The following is a 21,058-nucleotide window of genomic DNA, read 5'->3' as shown; positions in this document are numbered from 1 at the left end:
CCTTGAAATCCAGCTGAGCATTTTATCTGGTATCCCCTAGTTTTTCCATTTCAATTGGTCTTATGAGTTCTATATGGTTTAGATTGTACGCTCTAATAAGCAGGGACCTCTTTGCCTTCTCTTTATGGCAGCATTTGTATGTTTAATGTATTCATCCTTCTAATGAATACTGTTGTAGAATATATTTATAATAAAGTGTTAATAACAATAAACGTACATGCATTATTTCAAATGCAGGTTCAAGGGCAAAAGAACTAGGATTGTTCTAGGAAAACTAAATTTAAGTGCACAAACAAAGGATTATGTGCTGCATAACCTTTTTAATCTGTAAAAGACCTTTTATCCTTACATTAATAAAAGCTGCTTTCTCCCCAATTATGATGTAGTAAATAGAGCAGTAAATGTTTCAACAACATTTAGCTAAATATTTGACTGAGCTACAAATACAGAACACAATCACATACTCAGTATCAGTATTAATGGTACTTCTTACACATTCAGATGCACAGTCTTTGAATAAGTACTTAGCACTATAATATAATATGATCTATTATCTATCTAATATTATATCGTTTTCAAGAGCCAAACATGGAGCAGTCTTCTAATTTCCATATTTGCCCTGCTTAGCTTAAAAAAATTAGAAAAGAACAAATTTATAAATAGATTTATGTTCAGCACAAATAATATGTTATTCATATAGAAATATGTATTGCATTCCAGGTAATTTATTCATAAATATCAGCAGGTATAACTTGTATAATCATTTATACAGAAAGAATCATTTTAGTCAATATTTTGGTATCACCCCCAGGACCCCCAAAGAAGGGGAAACGACAAATACATTTTGTTTGCCCAAAACTTTTGCTTTATACGATCAACTAATATATCTGTTTCTTATTATGTCATTTGTATGTTGAGGCTCAAAATGGCTACGGTTCTATTCACTTTCTATTCATTCCTATGAAGCTCACCATTTGATAAACACGCTTTTTAAAAATACCATAGAAATTAATAGAAAGTGAGTTTTTCTGTGGTGAGTTCTAATCTCACATTTTGATAAATCTGCCCCTTAATGTTATGTACTTTCATTTTCCTTCCCCCCCCCCCTTTTTTTTTTAATACAATCGACTTTGCTGGTATTATTCCAAGTAATTATAACGGTCTCTTATTATGGTTGTTAATAATACCATAGCTTATTATATACATGAGGCCACAGTTCCAGTGCTTTCAGACTGCAAATTGCTATGCTTTGAGGAACTGTGGAGATTTATGGCTTGGTCAAATAAAAGGCAGGGAGCCAGAGAGGTGAAATGAAGTCTCCTCCTAAAAAGCTGGAAATCCTCTTGACACCTCTTGTGCCAATTTGTCCCTATTACTGTCAGCAAACAAAAGTAACAAGTAGAGCCAGACCACATCAAACAGAAGACTCAGCCCCTCCCGAGGGATTGCTTGAGAGCCACTGGTGTGTAAAGCCAGGGCTGAGGCCTACTTGTCAGCTGTAACCACAAAAGATTCAGAGGGAAAACAGTGACACCAGCAAACAAAGGAAAAGCTCAAATGGCTGGCAGGCGTCCCCTGACCCTGACGACCCCTGAGGTCAAAAGAATTCAGGTAGCAAACTTGACCTGGACAGACCCAGTTTCTGCCCCCCTTAAATGAATTGTTTTAACAAATCAGCTCTGGTCAATTAAGCTTAACACAAGGCAAGTTGCATCACTCACCAGGGGATTCTGACATAAAGGCCAAAGCAGAGGCAGGCCTCGGAGAAGACTTTTTTTAGGGAAGCACTAAAAATTTACACAGACTGTACAGAAACTGCAGGGATTTTAGAATAAAATTTGCATTTGACTTTGTTTTTGTTTTCTTTCTTTTGGAATAATTTTGAGGCTTGCTAAAAGACACCTAAAAACAACAGCGGTTAACTCTGGAAACAATTCATTTAGGCTGTTTTTAGGTCTCAACCACAAAACAAACTTACAAATAAATACAGTATTTCAGTGGGGAAAACTGTTTATTCTGGAGCACTGCTGTCTTTGAATGACTTGACTGCACAACTAGATAACTAGAGAACCGCCAAACCCAAGTGTGTGCAGCCTTAAAAAAAAGAGAAATTAAACTACCCAGCTATAGGAAGCTAGTAACTCATTTTTCCTGCCCTGTTAAGTAGGTCTTTATATGCTTTCCTCAGGGGTGCAAGAACATCTTTTTCCTTATTTATATGACACAAGACTTAAACCATGCAGCAGAGACTCACAGCTTCTATTTTTCAGACACTGTTCTTAAACTGATCAAACACAGGCCTCAGTGGACACATATTTTATTATTTTGCAGAAAACCTAAAAATATACCCAAATTGAATTTGAATTTTTTAACAACTGTCTCCATGAAACATCTGTAACTACACACTTTTTATGGCTGACCACGTATAAACCAACATTGGCTGATCACTTGACCACACCTCACCAAGTCAGCTGCTTATTGGCCTTACAATCTGAGCTATGGATTATAGCAATCAAGCTATCTCTAGGTACACTCAGGTACTCTAGGCACTAAATGTCTCGTGCAGGGGCACAAGAATTTACCTGCAGAACAGAAAATGATCAGTTATTTATCAGCATGTTGAATTACAACTCACAATGCTCACAGCCCCTGATGCAGAAAAGGGGCTTATTTTTTTGCCCCAGAGGAAGACAGATTTGGTCGAAACCCGTTGGGCTAATTACTATAATTTTGGTATGATTTCTGCAAATCAATTTTTATTTTGATTAATACATTTTTTTGATGTAATAAATACTTTCTATTTTGAGTGTGCAATCCCTCTTTTGAATTTTTGTCTATACTAATTTTGGAGACTCACATGGGGCCTTCTCAACTTACACTTCTGCAGAAACGAAAAGACTCTTTACCATCTAGTGCAGAATTTGCATTTTTGTGTCAAATAGTTTCCTCTGCAAACTTAAAAAAACACCATGCTAAATAGCAAACGATAATGCCTTTGTTATTTCAGACATCTGCACCACAGGTGTGAAGGCCATGTTGAACTTTTACACAGAAAGCTCAAATGCATATATTTAGCAAAATAGTTTGATATGCTTGATATATTACCCCTCGCTTTTTCAAACATATTCCCAAAGCTACTGACTTGTTCTCCATTAGAAAGTCTACAACATGCTTTGGAGCTGGAATAAACAAGACTTCCTATCATAATGCCCTAGAGTAAAAGTTAGCTCAAAACTTGTCACTTTTGGAAAATAGCAGCATGTGTATGCCTATGCTTTTTTGGTGCTGTCTTGTTTAAGAGGGGCAACGTCTCCAACATTTACTTAGAACTGGTAGTTGCTTGGCATAGAACCCAATTTTTTTAAACCCCACAGGTTGACCAAGTTTACAAACCATGAACTGACATACATACAGCAAATGGGATCTTTCGATATAATAGCATCAGTATAATATGTAATATTACATATGTAATATGTTGATGTGTAGCCATTGGGATAGCCTTTTAAGTTGAATAGGGCATATGTTTACACTGCAAATAACAGATAGGCTCTGCACAATACAATGGTTTTTGTACTTAACTACAGTAATAAATGTGAAATGTCTTATATGGCTCTCTAAAGCACTACACAATGAAAATAATTTTCATATAAAATAGGACATTTAGCATGTTATTTATCAAAATCTTCTGAAAACTACTCCGACCAAATCCACACTGACTTTTCCCCCCTATCTATCAATACATTTTCTCCAAAAATTTCTTGTGTGGAAAAAACTATAAAATTGAGAAAAAATCTCGCCCCGAAAAACAACAAAATATTCAGATTATTGAATGACCAGGTGATAAAGTTCCTAGTGCTGGAAGACAAGGGCTTCATACTTTACTCTGGATTGGAAATGGATTCATTGTCTGGCTTGAAACCCCAGGATACAGTTCATGTGCGTTAGCTGATATTTATGCAATTCATAACCATTTTTATCACAAATGTAATCCCACTTGGATTTGTCATCATTTAACAAGAGATAAAACAAAACGCTTCCGATAAAATGCACAGACTAACACTGGCAGCGAAGGGCACATTTTTTATGACCTGGAGCGAGTGCTATTGCAGATCACAAACCAGTGCTATAATAGTGTGAGCTGACAAATTTACTCATATATTCATTACATATAATTGGATTATACTGTTATAATCAGGACCAAATATAATTCACAGCACATGTAGCTCCTCTAGGTGATATGTACAGCTAATTAAATTATCACTTAAGAAAAGTAATTTACTTCTTAATTACTTAACAGGTCCCCCAGTTGTCATGATAAAAGGTGAAATTAATATCAGCTATTAGCATCTACAAATAAAGGGATCTGTTATCTTTTACCACTACCTTACTTGCTGCATTATTACTGTATTCTCTTCTCTGCCCATTAAAGCCTTTACTTTGCTTCAGACCCATCATAATGTGGGAATTTAGTATCTGCCATTTTGGGCACTTTCAACCAACTTTCCCACTGTTAGTATGGGGTACAATTGAATTGACGCACGTAAGTGGCCACTGGCTTGGCATAGTTATCTGCTGTGGTAACATTATTTAACAAGGATGGCAACATGCTTGATGAAGGCAACAATGTTAGGGCACACTTTTTACATGTTCTGCAAGGATGTCCAACCTACAACCCTACAGTTGTTGCTAAACAACAATTTTTATGAATTCAAGACTGACATGTCCTATAAGTGATGACCTCTATAGTCACGGGAAAATGAACCAGTAGTACCAGTATTAAGTACAACTGATTAAAGAGTAAAGGATAAAGGCCAAATCATTTGAATATTCTCATAGTTCTATCTTTAAATGTAATCTGTTTTTTTACATACGCCAATTTTTGTTTCTCTCTATACTTAGTCTCACCATCTCTATTTCTCTCGATGGAGATAGGTTTCTTATATCTGACATTTAATGGCCTTCAGGCATCCCATACACTGCACCATGATGGGAAGCACAACTGTTTGGGAGATTATTATCTACACCAAGCACGCCCATACTTTACTAATGCAAGGTATACTTTTAGTGATGTTGTCCCATTATGATCTACATCCATAAAACCATTGTTAGCATTCTGTTCCATGGAAAATATTACTTAAATATTGATTTATGAGAAAAGTATTGTTAAATTTAAACATAATAATTTGTCATGTAACCTTAATGTAATAAATATGTGAATGAAAAGCCTGATGGAGCGTGATTTAGACAAGCTATTTATTATAGAGATACGGACGCCAGAAAATTAAACTCTATCATAATATTGGCTTTGAAAGCTACTTATAGCTTTGCCATAAAGTATTTGCACAATGCTTTTACATTACCTGCCCCATGTTCCTGTATGAGGGGCTGCCATATTTGTGCAGCAGGAGTCCGTTAGCATTATAGACTTTAACTGACAGGCTAATATGGGACAATCAGGTTTGCAAAACAGTCAGGTTTAGAAACTTCAACTAACAATTACTTACAAAAACAAACCTCTCAGCAAATAACAAAAAACATGACCTATAGGTAACTTTTAATGTACATTCATGTTTTAAAAAGTAGTTTTTTAGTATCAGTATCACTTTAAGGGTAAGGTCACACTGAGCATTTCGGGGAGATTTAGTCGACTAGTGACTAATCGCCTCGTATTTGCGGCGACCAATCTCCTTGAACGCCTTCCCTCACTCTGCGCTGGCTAAAATAAAAAATTGCCATTGCTAATCACACGCAGCGATTCGTTTTCCGAAGTCGCTTGAAGTTGCCTCACAAGGAAACTTCTGACGACTTCAGAAATCGAATCGCCGCAATTAGCTCCGGCAAATTTTCATTCATTCATTTTAGCCAGAGCAGAGTGAGGGAAGATGTTTGGGGAGATTGGTCGCCGCAAAGATGAGGCGATTAGTCGGCAGACGACTAAATCTCCCCGAAATGCCCAGTGTGACATTACCCTAACCGTGTCTTGAGCTCTACTGATCACCAGCTAAAGGTCTACTTGTAGATCCTTGATCTACATTTAGTTTCCATCTACCTGGTAAAAATAGGATGTATAGTCTCGCTTTCTCTTGCACATTTCACTTCAGCATGTGTTATTGCCCTACTGTGCAACTACAGATAACATTGCCTCCTGTTGAGCAAAATAAGAAATTCACCCAAGACAGATCAGTGAGAAAGGCAAGTAAAATACAACTAGCATTCTATGTGCATATTTTCAAAACTAGTATTGAAAACAGCCAAAATATTTCCAAAATTGCATTTTAGGGTTAAAGATTTGAAAGTAACCCATACAAGAACTTTTTTTTGCAGGAAACCAAAGGTTAATAACATTCTGATAAATGAAAATGATTATACTAAAATAACATTACTCATGCATCATTATAATCTTTGCTTTTACATGTGAAAATCATAATGTATGCATTATTGGTGTTTAGCTTGTTAAAACCTGTTCTTGCAATGGATTCAAAAGGACTTCATATAGTTTTGATCAGTGGATGTGTCCTATCATTATTAATGTACTGAAATTATTATTGTATTTCGATGGGTGGGGGTGCAGGTCACAATGTTTTTGGCAACAATATGCATTTAAAATAAAAGTCTTCTAATTGTCACAACAACACATTAAAGTAATCATTTGTGGCTAAGCACCTTTCCGTTTTATTGCTAGATACACTGTAAATCTATAGACGAGTCTTGCACTAATGTGCACGATGCGGCCGGCCGGATTGCCTTGGGCGCCCAACCAGCCTGGCCCATTCCTGCGTGTGTGTGCTGAGGGAACCTTGTCAATTTCAATTTTTTTTTTAGAGATTTATAAATGAAAGGGTTTGGAAAAAGCAGTGTGCTAACATGACTCAATTAAAACTAATACTTAATACTCTTGCTGCCTCTATAAAGTGCTTCCAGGAATCCAACATTGCACACTTTCTAACAGACCATGGTTACATGTTAACAGTGAATTCTAGGCTTAATCACTGTGAAATTAATTGATTGCATGAAAAAAGTAAATCAATTCTGGAAAGCTGCTCAAAAGAAAGCTAAATCTCTAAACTGTCAAAATTAGTTTTTCTTCATTATAGGCATACACATTACCTCAGCATTAAGTAAAGAGGCTTAATTGGTTTAGGTAAAATTAGCCAAACCCTCAATAAACTTAATTTTAATGTACAGTTATGGGACCTGTTATTAAGAATGCTCGGGGCTTTTTGGATAACATATCTTTCCGTAATTTGGATCTTCATACTTAAGTCAAAAAATCATGTAAACATTAAATAAATCCAAAAGGCTGGTTTTGCTTCCAATAAGGATTAATTATATCTTAGTTTGGATCAAGTACAAGGAACTGTTTTATTATTAAGGAGAAAAAGGAAATCATTTTTAAAAACTTGGATTATTTGGATAAAATGCAGTCTATGGGAAATGGCCTATCAGTAATTCGGAACTTTCTGGATAATGGGTTTCCTGGTTCTTGAGAGTAAATGTGACAGGCAGTGCTGGGCCAAGTCAACCAGGTGCATTAGGCAACCGGCTGGCCAGCCTGCCACTCCCTGTGCGTGGGATAAATTAAATTTATTTTGATCAAATTGGAAAAAATGTGCACACATGTGTATACTGCCCCTTTAATATTTTACTAACGGACCAGAGAATTACATAGAAAGAACCCCCCCCCTTGTTAAAAGTTATGGTTTTAGTTTGTATTTCATCATTACTAACACATGCTTCACTTTAACTCATTCTTTTATATTACTAACCCATGCTATACTTAAGCTAACATTAAAAAAAAACTAAAGATTTTATTTATACACATAATTTTTTAAAAATAATACTTCACTTCCCACCCCACATGCCATGGCCCTGGTTTCAATGCAAGCAAAAGGCAGGTTCAGATTTGCTTTGTTCCTCTCACTGGCAGATAATAAAACATATGTTTTGGAGTATAAATAAATTCACAACAGGCAATATCTGTAAATTGCCACCTTTAACAGTTTTCTAAAGGTACATTTTGAGTAATGCAGCCTGATTAACATCATTTGAGGATTTTGCAGATGCAATAGTAATTCCTAAGCAGTAACTCCTGAGGATAAAGCAATATTTTATCTGAAAGCAAATGTGCACAATCATCTGCTTCATGCAGATATATGCAGTATATGCACTACTATGAAATCCACAATACATTACATTTATGTTGATAGAGACGCATAAATTAATACACAAGCATCTAGAGATAGATAGATATATGATAGATAGATAGATAGATAGATAGATAGATAGATAGATAGATAGATAGATAGATACTGTAGATAGCAGATAGGCATAGATAGGCAGACATACATTTTAAATAAAAGGGCACATTTGTCTTAAATTTACCGAAACAGCAGAAAAAAAGCATTTAAAACGTGGCTTTCTTGATAGAAGCAAGCAAACTGCTTTCATTCTGTGATTGTTAAAAATGTTACAATTTGCCCACTGCAATGCGGATGCCAACCAACGAATCAAAGGCAAGCAAAATGCAGACAAAGAGGGTCTGATGCCAACCTCGGTGCCAGTGGCAACCATTATTGGCATCATGCAGTTTCTCTGCCTTTTTTGTACTCTTGGCACTTGACAAACAAAATGGCGGATCTTGTAGAAACAGTCCACAGCAGAAGAAAAAAAAAAACTACAGGGATTAATTCAGATCCCAAGTGAAAGGGATTTTTTTTTCTGACTAGTGATGCTTTGGGCTATGTACTATGAGATCATTTGTAAAGAAACAGAATGTACACATCTCTGCTAAAATTAGAGCTATGTATGATACAAAATGACATTATGGCAATAAATAAATAAATACACATGAAGAAAAACTTTACACGTATGAGCTCAAACATCTCTATATGATAGAATAATTTGACCTGAATTTTGGACCACTGCTCTGAAATTTGAATTCTTTAATGAGAGCACATGCTTCAGAATTTAACCGCTTCACTCCATGTCAGGTGTGCTCATACTACTCAAGGCAGTGTAGAAGTTAAAAAGGAACAGGGGGGGTCACTAAAGGAAAATAAAACAGAAAAATATTTTATATTTTTCAGGACCAAGATAAGAAATCACCCCTTTTTAAAGCCTGAATTTATAGGATCTGAGAGCCATCTGAGAGCCAATAGATATTAAAAGAAAAATGCAGATTATTGACTTTGCTATTTCTGGAAATTGTCAATATATTGAAGCATCGCTCAACACTGCAATGCGGATGCCAACCAACGAATCACGGGCCTTCTGAGCAAAACAAAGAGGGGCTCATGCCAATCCTAATGCAACTGCCAACCAACACTGGCATTCAAGCAAATCTTCCCTTTTTTTCTTTAGTGCAATCTACAGAAAACATGCCTCTCGCTTGGCTGTCGGCAGGTTTTAAGGGCATCATGCTGATTTTGTTTCTTCTCGTTTTTTTTGCACAATGTAAAATATAATGGAAAAAAAGTTTCTTTTAAATATTGTGCTGTTTTTTACTACATCTTTTCATCCTTCAAAACAATGTACAAATTTTGCACTGAAACATTTATGGCTATACCTGTTATACCTACAATAAACATATAGCAAGCAAAAGTAAAGCAAGCAAAGTATCCATTTTCAGAAGAGACAGATGCAAGTGATTTCCTAAAATGTAACATTCAGCATTAACCTGCATTCATTCATTTGATTTTGGTTTTCTTTGCATGGGGACACAACTAATAAGGCTGATTAAGAATATTACAAATTAAATAAAAGCTGTTTCTATTGCAGTCGTTATAGAATGTGAATAAGATACTATAGTTTTGAAAAACGCAGTTTTCAAGTAAGGTCTAACTATTTGTTCTATGTTCTATATGTTGTCAGAGTGATGAGTTCAAAATCACCTAGGCAATGTGTGGGTTAAACTGGATAGGCCAGCTTTGCTGCAAATTTGTGCAATGTGCTGGCCATGAATTGCTGCCTTGATAAGAAAAACCTTGGAGAGGAAACCCCAAGCAAAATTATACATTATAAGAAGCTGTACAAGAAAGCTTACCACTGCGTCAATTCAGGCTGTATTCACAAGTGCATTTAATGGAATTGTTAGAGTGCCTAACAATATATTTGTGCATTTAATTTACATACTGTCAGATTTCATTGCAGTGCTCAAAACTCAACTTGTCTCCAAAAGCAATGTGGATTTGCGCAAAAGTACAAGATGGCCTTATTCTATAATGCTGCAATAGAAAATAAAAAAGGGGTTTGGGAAATTGGTTTAAATTAGCCATATTGAAATTCTTCTACTGTGTTAGAATAGCTCCCAATGGGGACTTTAGGGAAAGCAAATAAAGTTTCACACAGTTTTACATAAGGCTCGCCTTTAATTAAACAATTTTTTCCAAGTGCGAGGGTGGGCACACATGAGGAGTATTTTAGGACATTCATGCCGATTGTAAGTTCAAAAAAGAACCAGAGTAAGACCACAATTCTCTCTTTCTGCAGAAGGCAAACCTATACAGGTTTTTAGGAACATAAAGAATAGATGCTGAAACCTGCAAGGAGTACTTGCAAAGAAGTGAAAACAACACCAACAATAAAACTGAAGATTAAAAACATATGTCTGGGCAATATTTTTCCATGAAAAGTATAATTTCTTTAAATACATTTTTACATACATTTTTTTGATTTTTTTTCTCCCAGTGAAAACAGTTTTATAGACCTGCTCATTAGTGTCTCAAAATCTTGAACTTCTGCAATTCTCATTCTTAAATACTCAACATAGAAATCATTCTCCATCTCACTCTCAGTGGTAATTCATTTAGGGGAATAGCATAGGTAAAATAAAATGTGCCCCTGTGTATAAACTGTGAAATGTACAAAAGGATGTAACTCGCTGGGAAGTCTCTGTAAGACACCAGTGGCCCTTAAGGGGTTAACCAAAGTTTGATATTCACCAAGGTTATTTGAGGCTCTTCCATCTCACCGCTTTGGGCTCATATTACAAGAAACAAAAGCCCTAACTGCGAGAGTTAGACTTTTATTTCTCCCATACTTCTTCTGCACAAAAAAAGAAGCACAATATAATACATTCAGGCGGTTAGGGCCAAACTAGATGAGAAGATAAAACTTAAGAAGATTCTTCTTAATATATGACCACATGAAGTTTACATTTAGTAGAGAACTACAAATCAATACCTAATCATACCAAGTCACTTAAATATGGCTAATTATCCAATGGTGGACTCTTGAGCTGGGTACTGTTACAGCTTTTACGTTACCAGACACTGCGAGATGATCAATATCAGGTTAAAGTCATTGGTGAAAAGTTAAAGTGGAGATACTAACAGACAAGGTTGTGATATGGTGGGAGACACAATGAGAAAGTTGACCAGAATACAATGAACATGCAAAATTAAAGTAGCAACAAAACAACAAAACCTTTACCTTTACTATAAGCCAGTTTGAAGTTAATACATATACATAATTGCTGTAACCTTACTTAAGTTTAAAAGCGGATGTTAAAAGGCTCTACAATTGCTTCTGTGTATTCTGTACAGGTACTTAGTTTGTACTCTCTTCAAATTAATCTGCAAACAGGACTTAATATATAAAGCTTTAAAAGTGATCTAGAAAAGGGAGAGGTTATAATTCTAAATACTGTGGCACTGGTCTATGTAAATTATAAATGTAGGTCTAAATTAAGAAGATAAATAATTTATGGACCACAACTGCAAAATAATCAAACATAAATACAACTTAACCAAATTTTGGCAATTGCTAATAATAGATGATTCCTAGTGGTTAATAGATGATTCCTAGTGGTGAATGACAATCTAAACTAGACTTTTAATGGCAGCACAGTTTAGATTGGGACAGAAATTGGCACTGGTAGTACTGCATACAGCCATGTAAATTAGTTAATACCCAGAATGCTCTACTGATATAAAACAGCGAGTAAAATCTATTTTAAGAACGTCTCGTTATATTTTGCAGATGTTTCAAAAGGAACCAAGTTCGGTTAAAAAGGCATGCAAACAATTCAAAGTGTTAGCTTAATATGTAGAGATTTCACTCTTGTAAAATGATAAACCACCAGTGTATACTAAACATCTAAACCAGTAGATATCATTTTTTTAAAGGATGCTTTCTTTTAAAATACAGTAAGTTACTGAATGATACATATGCCCTTAACCTTGCCCCACTGCATACACATATGGTTATATTAAAGTCAGTAGTATAACAAGAAATAAACCACATTTTGGACATACCTTGGTCCTGTACGTAGTATGCCAAGAACAAATCAAGCTCCTTGACCGATACCGTTATATGATGTGGCTGGACGCAAAGTGTAGGGTTGGTGCAATGTGGCGATTTGACAAGTCGCTCCCCATCCGTACTTTCCAGGGGTATGCCTTTGAAGAGGATGACCATGACCAGATCCAGGCGCCAGACCTTGTCGGCCTGCCGCAGACAGTCGATCCGCCTGATCTTGCCTTTCTGGTCAGGGTTGGATAGCACGCAGCAGGGGTGCTTCTTTCCCGTTACAGTAAGCACAAAATCCTCACGGTACTCCTGGCGGATGTCTTTGCGCAGCTTGGCCAGGAGCCTGGACGCCCATTTCTGTTTAATTTCTGGCTTCTCGTTCAACAGTTCATCCTTGACTGCCCTTTCTTCATCCTTCGACATCCGCTTCTCGTGCTTCTTGAAGTACTTGCGTTTGCGGGCTTGGAGGTTAAACCAAGTATAGGCAATTGCACGGACATATGGAAGAAGTGCCTCGATAAATGGATGGAATTCATCCTGTAGAAAGAAGTGCAAAATATTGTTTATGCTATGCTAGTGCAGAATATAAAAAGTGCATTAGGTAAACTGATTTCTACTCTGTATTCTTTACTTGCAACTCACAAACACACAGATTTTTCATACTGTTTTTCTGCACACGTTGTATATTAATCTGTCTAGTTACTCAATATTAAACAAGAACATGCTACTTCATATAATACATATATTTCCAAAAAGTCTGTAAAAGGCAGGTCAATATTTACAATTAGAAATGAAGACCTGTTCCTGTAAGTCCAACGGTATTAATACATTGTAAATGACTAACTTCTATTTAACATGCCATTATAGATACCATGAGAAATATGGTATTCTGACAGAAATAAAGCAATACAATTAGTGTATACTTTCTATGCGAGTTCATTGCTGTGCTGACAAAAATAGTACCATTTTGTTTGCCTGTATGTTTTTTTTCTGTTGGGTTTAGGCTTTTTTGGATTCCACAAAGGATACTACACAGTTAAAAAAAAAAAAAAAAAGAAAGGATGTTCCGGAGGCAGCAGCGGATGCCACAGTTCATTTCTTCTCTCAGTGGCACAGGAAAACAAAGCAGGGATAGAAGCTCTGTGCATTGCCACTCAATTCCCGCTTTTAGAGCATGCTCTCAGCAAGTGACTGCTGGTGGCATAAGGAGCATGCGCCATTAACTCCATCCATTTTCTTATGGGGGCCATCGGTATTCCACCACAGGCACCACTCTTACGGTGTATACAATGGAAAAGCATGCCCAGGCCAGTAAAGAGCAGAACACGACCCCACTGATAAGGCCTATATGTGTATACTGTATGGGTACCTATCTTTATTTCTTCATTTTCTCATTTGAACAGTTTTACCCTACCCACTTATACACTTGTAATGCCAGTAATTTTAAAAAATAAATTGCTGTCTAGGCTGTTATAAGTATTATGGCTTGTTCAAATGATGGGGGAAAATACTAGACTGGAATACACATATAGATAGACTCATGAAATGTAACACTGTTTGTGCCAAATTCTGAATAAAATAAAAGGGTACGATTCTAATTCTTTCTGGCCTTAACGGCAAATACTGTATGTTTGTCCTACCCTTTAGAAAATGCACGAGTTAAAAATCTTTACAAGTAGACAATGAAATACAGCAATTTGCCATGCAGCTGGCATTCACAGGACCTCTGTGTGCTATGAAATTAATAGTGCACCACTGGTCAAGCAGACTTTGTGTAAACCTTGCATTGCAGACCTTAAATAAAATCCAACACCTACTATAATGATTCTAAGCATACAGCCTATCTTTTTATTCTGCTTGGCGAAGTTTGCATCTAACAACAAAAGGAAAACATCCTTATTTTCAGCACATGTGCTTTGTCACTCAGAACTGCTCAAGGACTATCACAGGAAACTGAGCAGCACAATCAATCTTATGCCGTGCTTCGCTTTATAGTACTGTGAGTGTAATCTAACATGGTGACCAGAACTACAAACCTTAACTCCGAAGCTAATGTACTTTACTATCACCAATGAAAATACAATGAGCTGCACATTCCAATACATCCCTTCTGCAAATTACTGCTATCTGTTATAAACTGAAATAAAACTTGTCAGGAACAGTATAATGAGCATATTTGCCATACAAATACACTGCACTGTTATTAAAAGTCAACTGATAGGACAATTATACGTTTTTTAATTTCCTCTAAACATTATTGTTAGAAGCTATTATATTATTATTCAATCGGAGGCCTAACTTTTGGATGTTCTAACATTTTAGCAAACATCTGAAGCGTATTGCTATACTATTTTGAACATTTAGAACAATATTTCATTAATTTCAAATTTCAATGATATTTCCTCTGTTTAAAATACTTGCTATGAAGCTTTTATGATACATTGGCAAATAAACACTTGAATAGCAATTTTTGAAAAGCAAAAGAAAGAAAAATGTAACCAAAACGATAGCAATATTTGGGGGGATTTGTTTAAAAAATCTTAGACAAGCGGGGCACTGTACTTTTTAATATGTAGAACATTTACAGCTTAAATCTCAGACTGGATTTTGTGGTGATTGGTACCAAGGCCCATGAAACTGGTCTGCCCCTATTTTCTCATTCATATAACCAATGAGATTTTTTAGCAAGCTTTTTAAAATTGAGATCTGAAAATAAAGCAGCTAAATCTGAACAAAATGAGAGGCTATTTACCATATGAAGGGGAAAATAAGAATTTTAAATGTTGTTTTCGATGCATGAACTTTTAAAGATTTACTCATAAATTACAAACACAAATAATAACAGCTGTAACAACTGAACATGTTGGCTAAATGTTGGCTTCTTTATAATTAATTTTATATTTAAATTGGTGATTTATATTTGTATACTGCTATTCAGATTGCTGACTAAACTGGCAAAGTGAATTATTCTGGAATACTTTAGAACTGTATAGAATATCAATTATTATTATAATTCTTACACATGATTAAATATTATAAATTATTTACAAGAGGGATCCATTGGTAACTGCATAAATGTACATATATGGTATGAAGGCCTGCACTCCATTATGTTACTAGCTACCTTCAGCTCCTAACAAAATGTTCTGAAAGCAAAGACTCATTGCTTATCAATTACCTAAAAATTTAGACTCAAAAGATTCTATACTTTACATATGATATGCAAGACAGGATTCTCACTTATCAGCATAAAATTAAAAGTTACATTGAACAATTATAATATTTTAAATAGGCCAAAATATTATTTCTATGTTTTCAGAAAATTAGCACATATTTCAGGGTGTCTATTTCCAAAATCATATAGTTCCTTTATAAGGCACTAACATACCCGCAATGCTGTAAACAGTTCCAGAAAAAGGACCCCATATATAATCCTATACATAATTAAGCCTGCCGCAAACATCACAAAACTTCAAATCCTTGAGTGAACAAATTTCTAATAAAAATATGTGTCATTTGCATACACAGGGCTATGGGACTTGACAGTTGAAGGAATGATGTTTAATGAGAAATTGATAAAACTGATAAAATTAAGCACATTTCTTTTGGAGGTTTATAGGCTTTCATATTTGTGCATGTGAGCCAATTATTTTCCCTACATATACCTAAATGGTTTACTTTACAAATCCCTACTTACCTCTTTGCGTGTGTGTATGTATATGTATATATATCTATAGATATATATATAAAAGATTACATGATTGATGGTACAAGGAATGTTTAACACTTATGGGCCTAAACATAGCATTTAACATTTTGTGACCTGTAAACTCATAAAGAATTCTTCTTTTCAAAAAGTTTTAGAAGGCAGCATCAATATGATTATTGGGAATGAAATAGATAAGATACGGGCTGAAAAGTTTGAATATTTCTATTTTGCATAGCAACAAATAATACCACATATGTATACACGCAGACAACTATGTACACATTTAACTAAAAAACTCTACCAGCAATCACTCAGTCTAACACTTCTGTAGACTATCATGTTCTAATCCTGTCCTAATTAATATGGGGTTTTTATTTATGCAGCAATATGCAGTAACATTTTTACACAAATCGTAAGCAAATAATTAGAAGTCCCTACTAAGGGAACAATATCCAATTCTTCTGTCATCCTATATCAGAACATGTGCATAAATTATTTAAATAAAAATATTTGTCTGGACTCTGAAACGCATTCCTATACTGCACATATTAAACACTTGGTGGTATTCAAATTTTTAACTAGCAATTCATTGTTTATACAAATATAAAATCCAGGCTGTATTTTTTTTTTTTTTTCATAAAAAGAAGACATTGAGAATATACTCAAATGGAAAAAATACTACACTGAAAATGAAGATAGCTCCTTCTGGTTGGTTGAGAATAAAAAAAACTTTTTTAAAGTTTTGACCCCGCAAAACTTTAAAAAAAAATTATCCAGAGTCGCCATTATTAAAATATATCTAAGTCACTCAGACTCCCATGCCAAGCAAAATATAAACAGTACAAAAAATTGTCAGCCAAAAAAACTACATGGCTGCGTCCAATCACTGAATAAGTCTTATCATTGTTTTCATCTTCATTCACAATTTTGGAAAGCCTCAGTCCTATTGAAGAGCAATGGATTTTAATTGTTAAATGATTTAAATGTTCATTATTTGCACATTTCAGCATATGCCGTGCCTTTAAAGTAAATATATTAACTTGATATTGTAAGAAAATTTTAGAGACGTGTGATCTATGTAAATAAAGGGTGCTTGTGCATCTATCCAATAATTCAAATTATTGAGGATGCGTTTTATAGACAATTAATCTAATAGCAGATACTAAGAGAAAATTCTTGTCCTTTCCCAAATGTAACCGTGTTAAGAAGCCCAATAATAATGCGTTCCCTAAGTGTCACTTTGTTCCACTAACACTGGCTTTGGTTTGACCGTATCATTTAATATAAAAAACCTAAATGTGCTTGAACAGAGAATTAAAGCAAAAATATATCTTTGGATAGAAAAGGAAACAGATTATCGGGGATGTTTGTTTATTTACTTTAAATGAACTGGGAATCGAAAAATAGGAAAGGTCTTGAATAATTCATTTATTTTTAAATGTAAATTAAATCTACCCTGTTGCCAGAAAAAAACAAACATGCTCAAATAGAGTGTTCATTAAAACAAACACTAAAAAGTGAAATAATATAAGTGAAAATAATATAATTGCATGCCTGCTATTGACTATAGTGTTGTGTTTCATAGGAAATGCACTGTAATATACAAATATTTTAAATTGCTTTTGCACTGCTGCTTAGACAACCAACTTTTGTCTATATATTATTCGCCTGCTGCTCTCATATAATGGCTGTAAGTATTTAAACAGAATACATCTTTTCAGAGAAAAATATGAAAAAAATAAAAATGCTGACAGTGTGCATCATTAAATACAATCTGTCTAACTTAAATGCTAATGTCTATTTGATACATTATGGCCAATGTGCTTTTAGGGGATTATAAATCACTGCGAAGCACTAAATGGGGATCTTCAACCTGCTGGTTTAACTGTTATTCAGCTACTGCTCCCCACAACTCTTCCCAATCTTTGCAGAGGTTTGGGAGAAAGTGTCAAATACAAGAGAGAGCCACAGGTTGACAATTTTGTCACTTTGTGCATTTCTTTTGCCTCTAAGCAAAATCTGCTATTGAAACGTCCCAGGGCCCGTATAAAGCCCCCCCCCCGCAAACCATCAAAGGAACCCTGACCCCCACGCTCTGTGCAAATGGAACGTTCCCCCAGATACCAAGCAACTCGGGACCTACCACTGGGGAGAACGGTGCGGGGAAACGTTCTTCTAACGTGTCCTGTAGCATTGGACTGCCATAAACATTCGATAAAATACTAGTGTCTCCGAGATAGGTTGGGAGGGAGGGAGCCTTAATGAGTGACACCGTTTTCTGCAAGAGATAAAAATATATATATATATATATATACAAAGTGCTCCAATTTGGCCACAGAGCATGGAAAGAAGGATGTTAAAGGAACGAGAAGAGTATACACAGAACTCCCGGGAATAGCGGAAGAGCGCTAGAGCAAGTGTACGGCAGCCAGTCGCTACACAGGCATATCACACCTGCACGGGGCGCCTTTATTCCTCTCCCAGGGCACTACCAACCGGGGCCCCGCTAACTGTTCGACTCTGGGGATGTTACGAGTTCTAGCGGAACAACTTCAGGGACGCAGGTCATTGTGTAAGGGGTGCGCGGCCGTCCCCACTACGGAGCATGCGAAGCCTAAGGAGTAGCAGTCCCCCCCTTAAAACACAAAGTTTAGCTGCCTGCGCCAAAGTTAGGCGGCAGCTCCCACCTGCCTGCTCCCTTGTCTCGCTGTGTCAGTGGGGGAAAGTAACCCAACAGAAGCCCCTCTCGTCGTACCTGAGTCAGGCAGATTGGAGAATACATCATGGCTTGACTTGCGGCGATCTCCCGAACAGCATCTAAAGGGACAGAAAGTTCACCTATTCATTGTACATTGGCATCTGAGGCCAAACAGGAAAATGCTTCCCCCGTGCGTGTGTGTGTGTGTATAAATCCGCCCGACTAGTGCAAAGGCCGGCTCAGGCTTTCTCCTGCTCGCTCGGGCTGCCACTCTTAAGGTGGCACTATGGTGTGCTGCCCGCCCTCTCTCTTGTGATCTTGGGCAAAGCGCTGTGTTCCCCGAGCTGCAGCCGCTACTCCTGCGATCCTGCAAACTTCCCAGGAAGAAGACGATGATTAATTGGGGTGGGATCGGCCGGCTCTCCCCAGTCTGTATTGTGCGCGCTCTTTATATCGTATCGATGATAAAAGGAGTGATGGGATGATGCATTATCTATCGCCCCGAGTAAGCATGTGCTGCTTCTGCTGCTGCAAGGCTCGCATTAGCTCTCTCCTCTCTCACTCCCTCTCTTTCTGCCGCCGCTCTCTCCCTCTCTCCAACTCACAGGCACACAGCACCGGTTACACCCTCTGCACCGTTTCAGCTTTCCAAATCAGACTTAAGATTTTTTTTTTATTATTATTATTATTTAATTACACAAACAAGGAGACACACTCCTCCCCTTAGTGCGTTGTGCGCTTTCCTCTTATATGTACCGCCTCCTTCCCTTTATGCCCACACTTCCAGGGTACCGGCGCCTTGCCGGGGAGGAGGGGTTAACGGTCTCGTATGGATATTATATTTGGGGGGGGGGCACATGGTGCTTGCTTCATTAACCCAACAAATATATATAGTAATGCAATGGACTTGGCACCTACATGCTGCTGCCTATGAGGTGAACAGCTTCCATGCACTGCACCCTGCACATCATCAATATACCCATGTATTAAATACAGGTAAGCCTAACCAGTGGCCAGGTTTTCTTGAACTACTACCCCCCTCCATGCTAGATGTAGTACCCCATGATGAAGCAATAGCTGGAAGGCCCCAGACTGGATATTTCTGCTTTAAAATCAGTGCTATATGGTAGCAACTGCTGTCTGTCATTGCATAGTAGAGAGACATATATATTCATGCTACATACACATGCCATACTTCTATTTTATCAGAATCAACTATACTATACAGTGCTTCCTCTCTACCACTCCAGACACAGGGTCAAGCCTGGCATTAGACCATAATACCAAGGTTGGCATGAGGTCCAGAACAGTGTTTATATAATATTGTGTTTTTCTGTAAGAACATTTGTGGTCAAATATTTTGTGAAGTTATAGCAAGGCAAAAAGGGTAATTATATCACAAGAAAAACATTTTTGCATGTTCCGACATGCCACAGGATACAATGGCACATTTGACAACTGCAAACTATTTGCAGCTTTATCAGTCATATTTATAGCAGAGGCGGTCTAGTTTAATAAGTAAATACGGGATTGTATTTTTGTAGCTCGATCTTATTCAATCATAAAGAACCATATACGATACATTTACACCAGCCTTATCCAAAATACACCAGACATTCTTGTTAAACAGAAAATGAACAATTTTATAAACACAGAATGTGTTTTAAATTTTTCTGAATTATTCCACTATAGAGAACGGATTGTTAACAAAGTAAGATCTATGCCATATACTTTGTACAGATTCTGCACACAGAGCTTGTAATATTAACACATATCTATCCCTCCATAAATACACAACTATCACAAGCTGTATCTCCATCAGCCAATATCCTGCAAAATAACAAGATTGTCTCAATATAATAACTAGTTGGCTGCCTTTTTTATACGCCCTGTCCCTCACCTCTTGATTTCCCACCCCCTGCCCTCCCTCTTTGCGGTTATCTGGGGTGAGGGGAGCGGGTGTGGCTCTTCTAGACTTTCTTAACTCTTTAGTTACACTGTCCAAAAGAGATGCCAGCAGATCACACGAACAGGTGCAAGTAAGTCAGTCTTTTTATATAGGTAGTTTTTGTCTTTCTGTCAGGCTAAACAAAACTGAAAGCACTTTACATGTACCAAATGTTTAACTGTTCTGTAGCTAATGTTATACTTTAACATTCATTTCACTGGTTTAAAAAAAAAAATATACTTAGTAAGTCACTACTGGCTGCTGTGCCAAGCTGCAGTGGCACCATTTATGTACTTAAAGGGTTAAGGACTGAAGTACGTAGTCTGGGACATATAAAGGCTTTGGAAGGCTGGAAGCTGCTCCTTTCTTTTCCCACTTTCACATACACTTTAGGGCTGACAAGGGAGCAGTATAACATTCCTGTCAAGTCACACTCATTTGGAATATGTCCCAC

At 36.6% G+C, this 21,058-nt stretch overlaps 1 protein-coding gene across 4 annotated transcripts in view; it reads right to left on the bottom strand.

Annotated features, from left to right (window-relative positions):
• The window catches only part of nfia.S (nuclear factor I/A S homeolog), a 184,171-nt gene that overhangs the window by 150,870 nt on the left and 12,243 nt on the right, over window positions 1–21,058 (bottom strand). Inside the window, exons 1-3 of one of the 4 annotated variants that reach the window (XM_041580112.1) lie at window positions 18,714–19,353; window positions 18,102–18,236; window positions 12,255–12,786 (exon numbers count right to left, since the gene is read on the bottom strand). In XM_041580112.1, coding sequence (XP_041436046.1) covers window positions 12,255–12,786; window positions 18,102–18,236; window positions 18,714–18,743 — 697 coding nt within the window. In that variant the 5' untranslated portion in view covers window positions 18,744–19,353. Of the gene's footprint in view, window positions 1–12,254; window positions 12,787–18,101; window positions 18,237–18,713; window positions 19,354–21,058 lie in introns of those variants that run through there. The other 3 variants (XM_041580113.1, XM_018243801.2, XM_018243802.2) reach the window with 3 other exon arrangements.

This window comes from Xenopus laevis, chromosome 1S (genome assembly GCF_017654675.1).
Source record: "Xenopus laevis strain J_2021 chromosome 1S, Xenopus_laevis_v10.1, whole genome shotgun sequence".
NCBI classification, from domain to species: domain Eukaryota; kingdom Metazoa; phylum Chordata; class Amphibia; order Anura; family Pipidae; genus Xenopus; species Xenopus laevis.
This window is presented reverse-complemented; position numbering and strand designations above follow the sequence as displayed.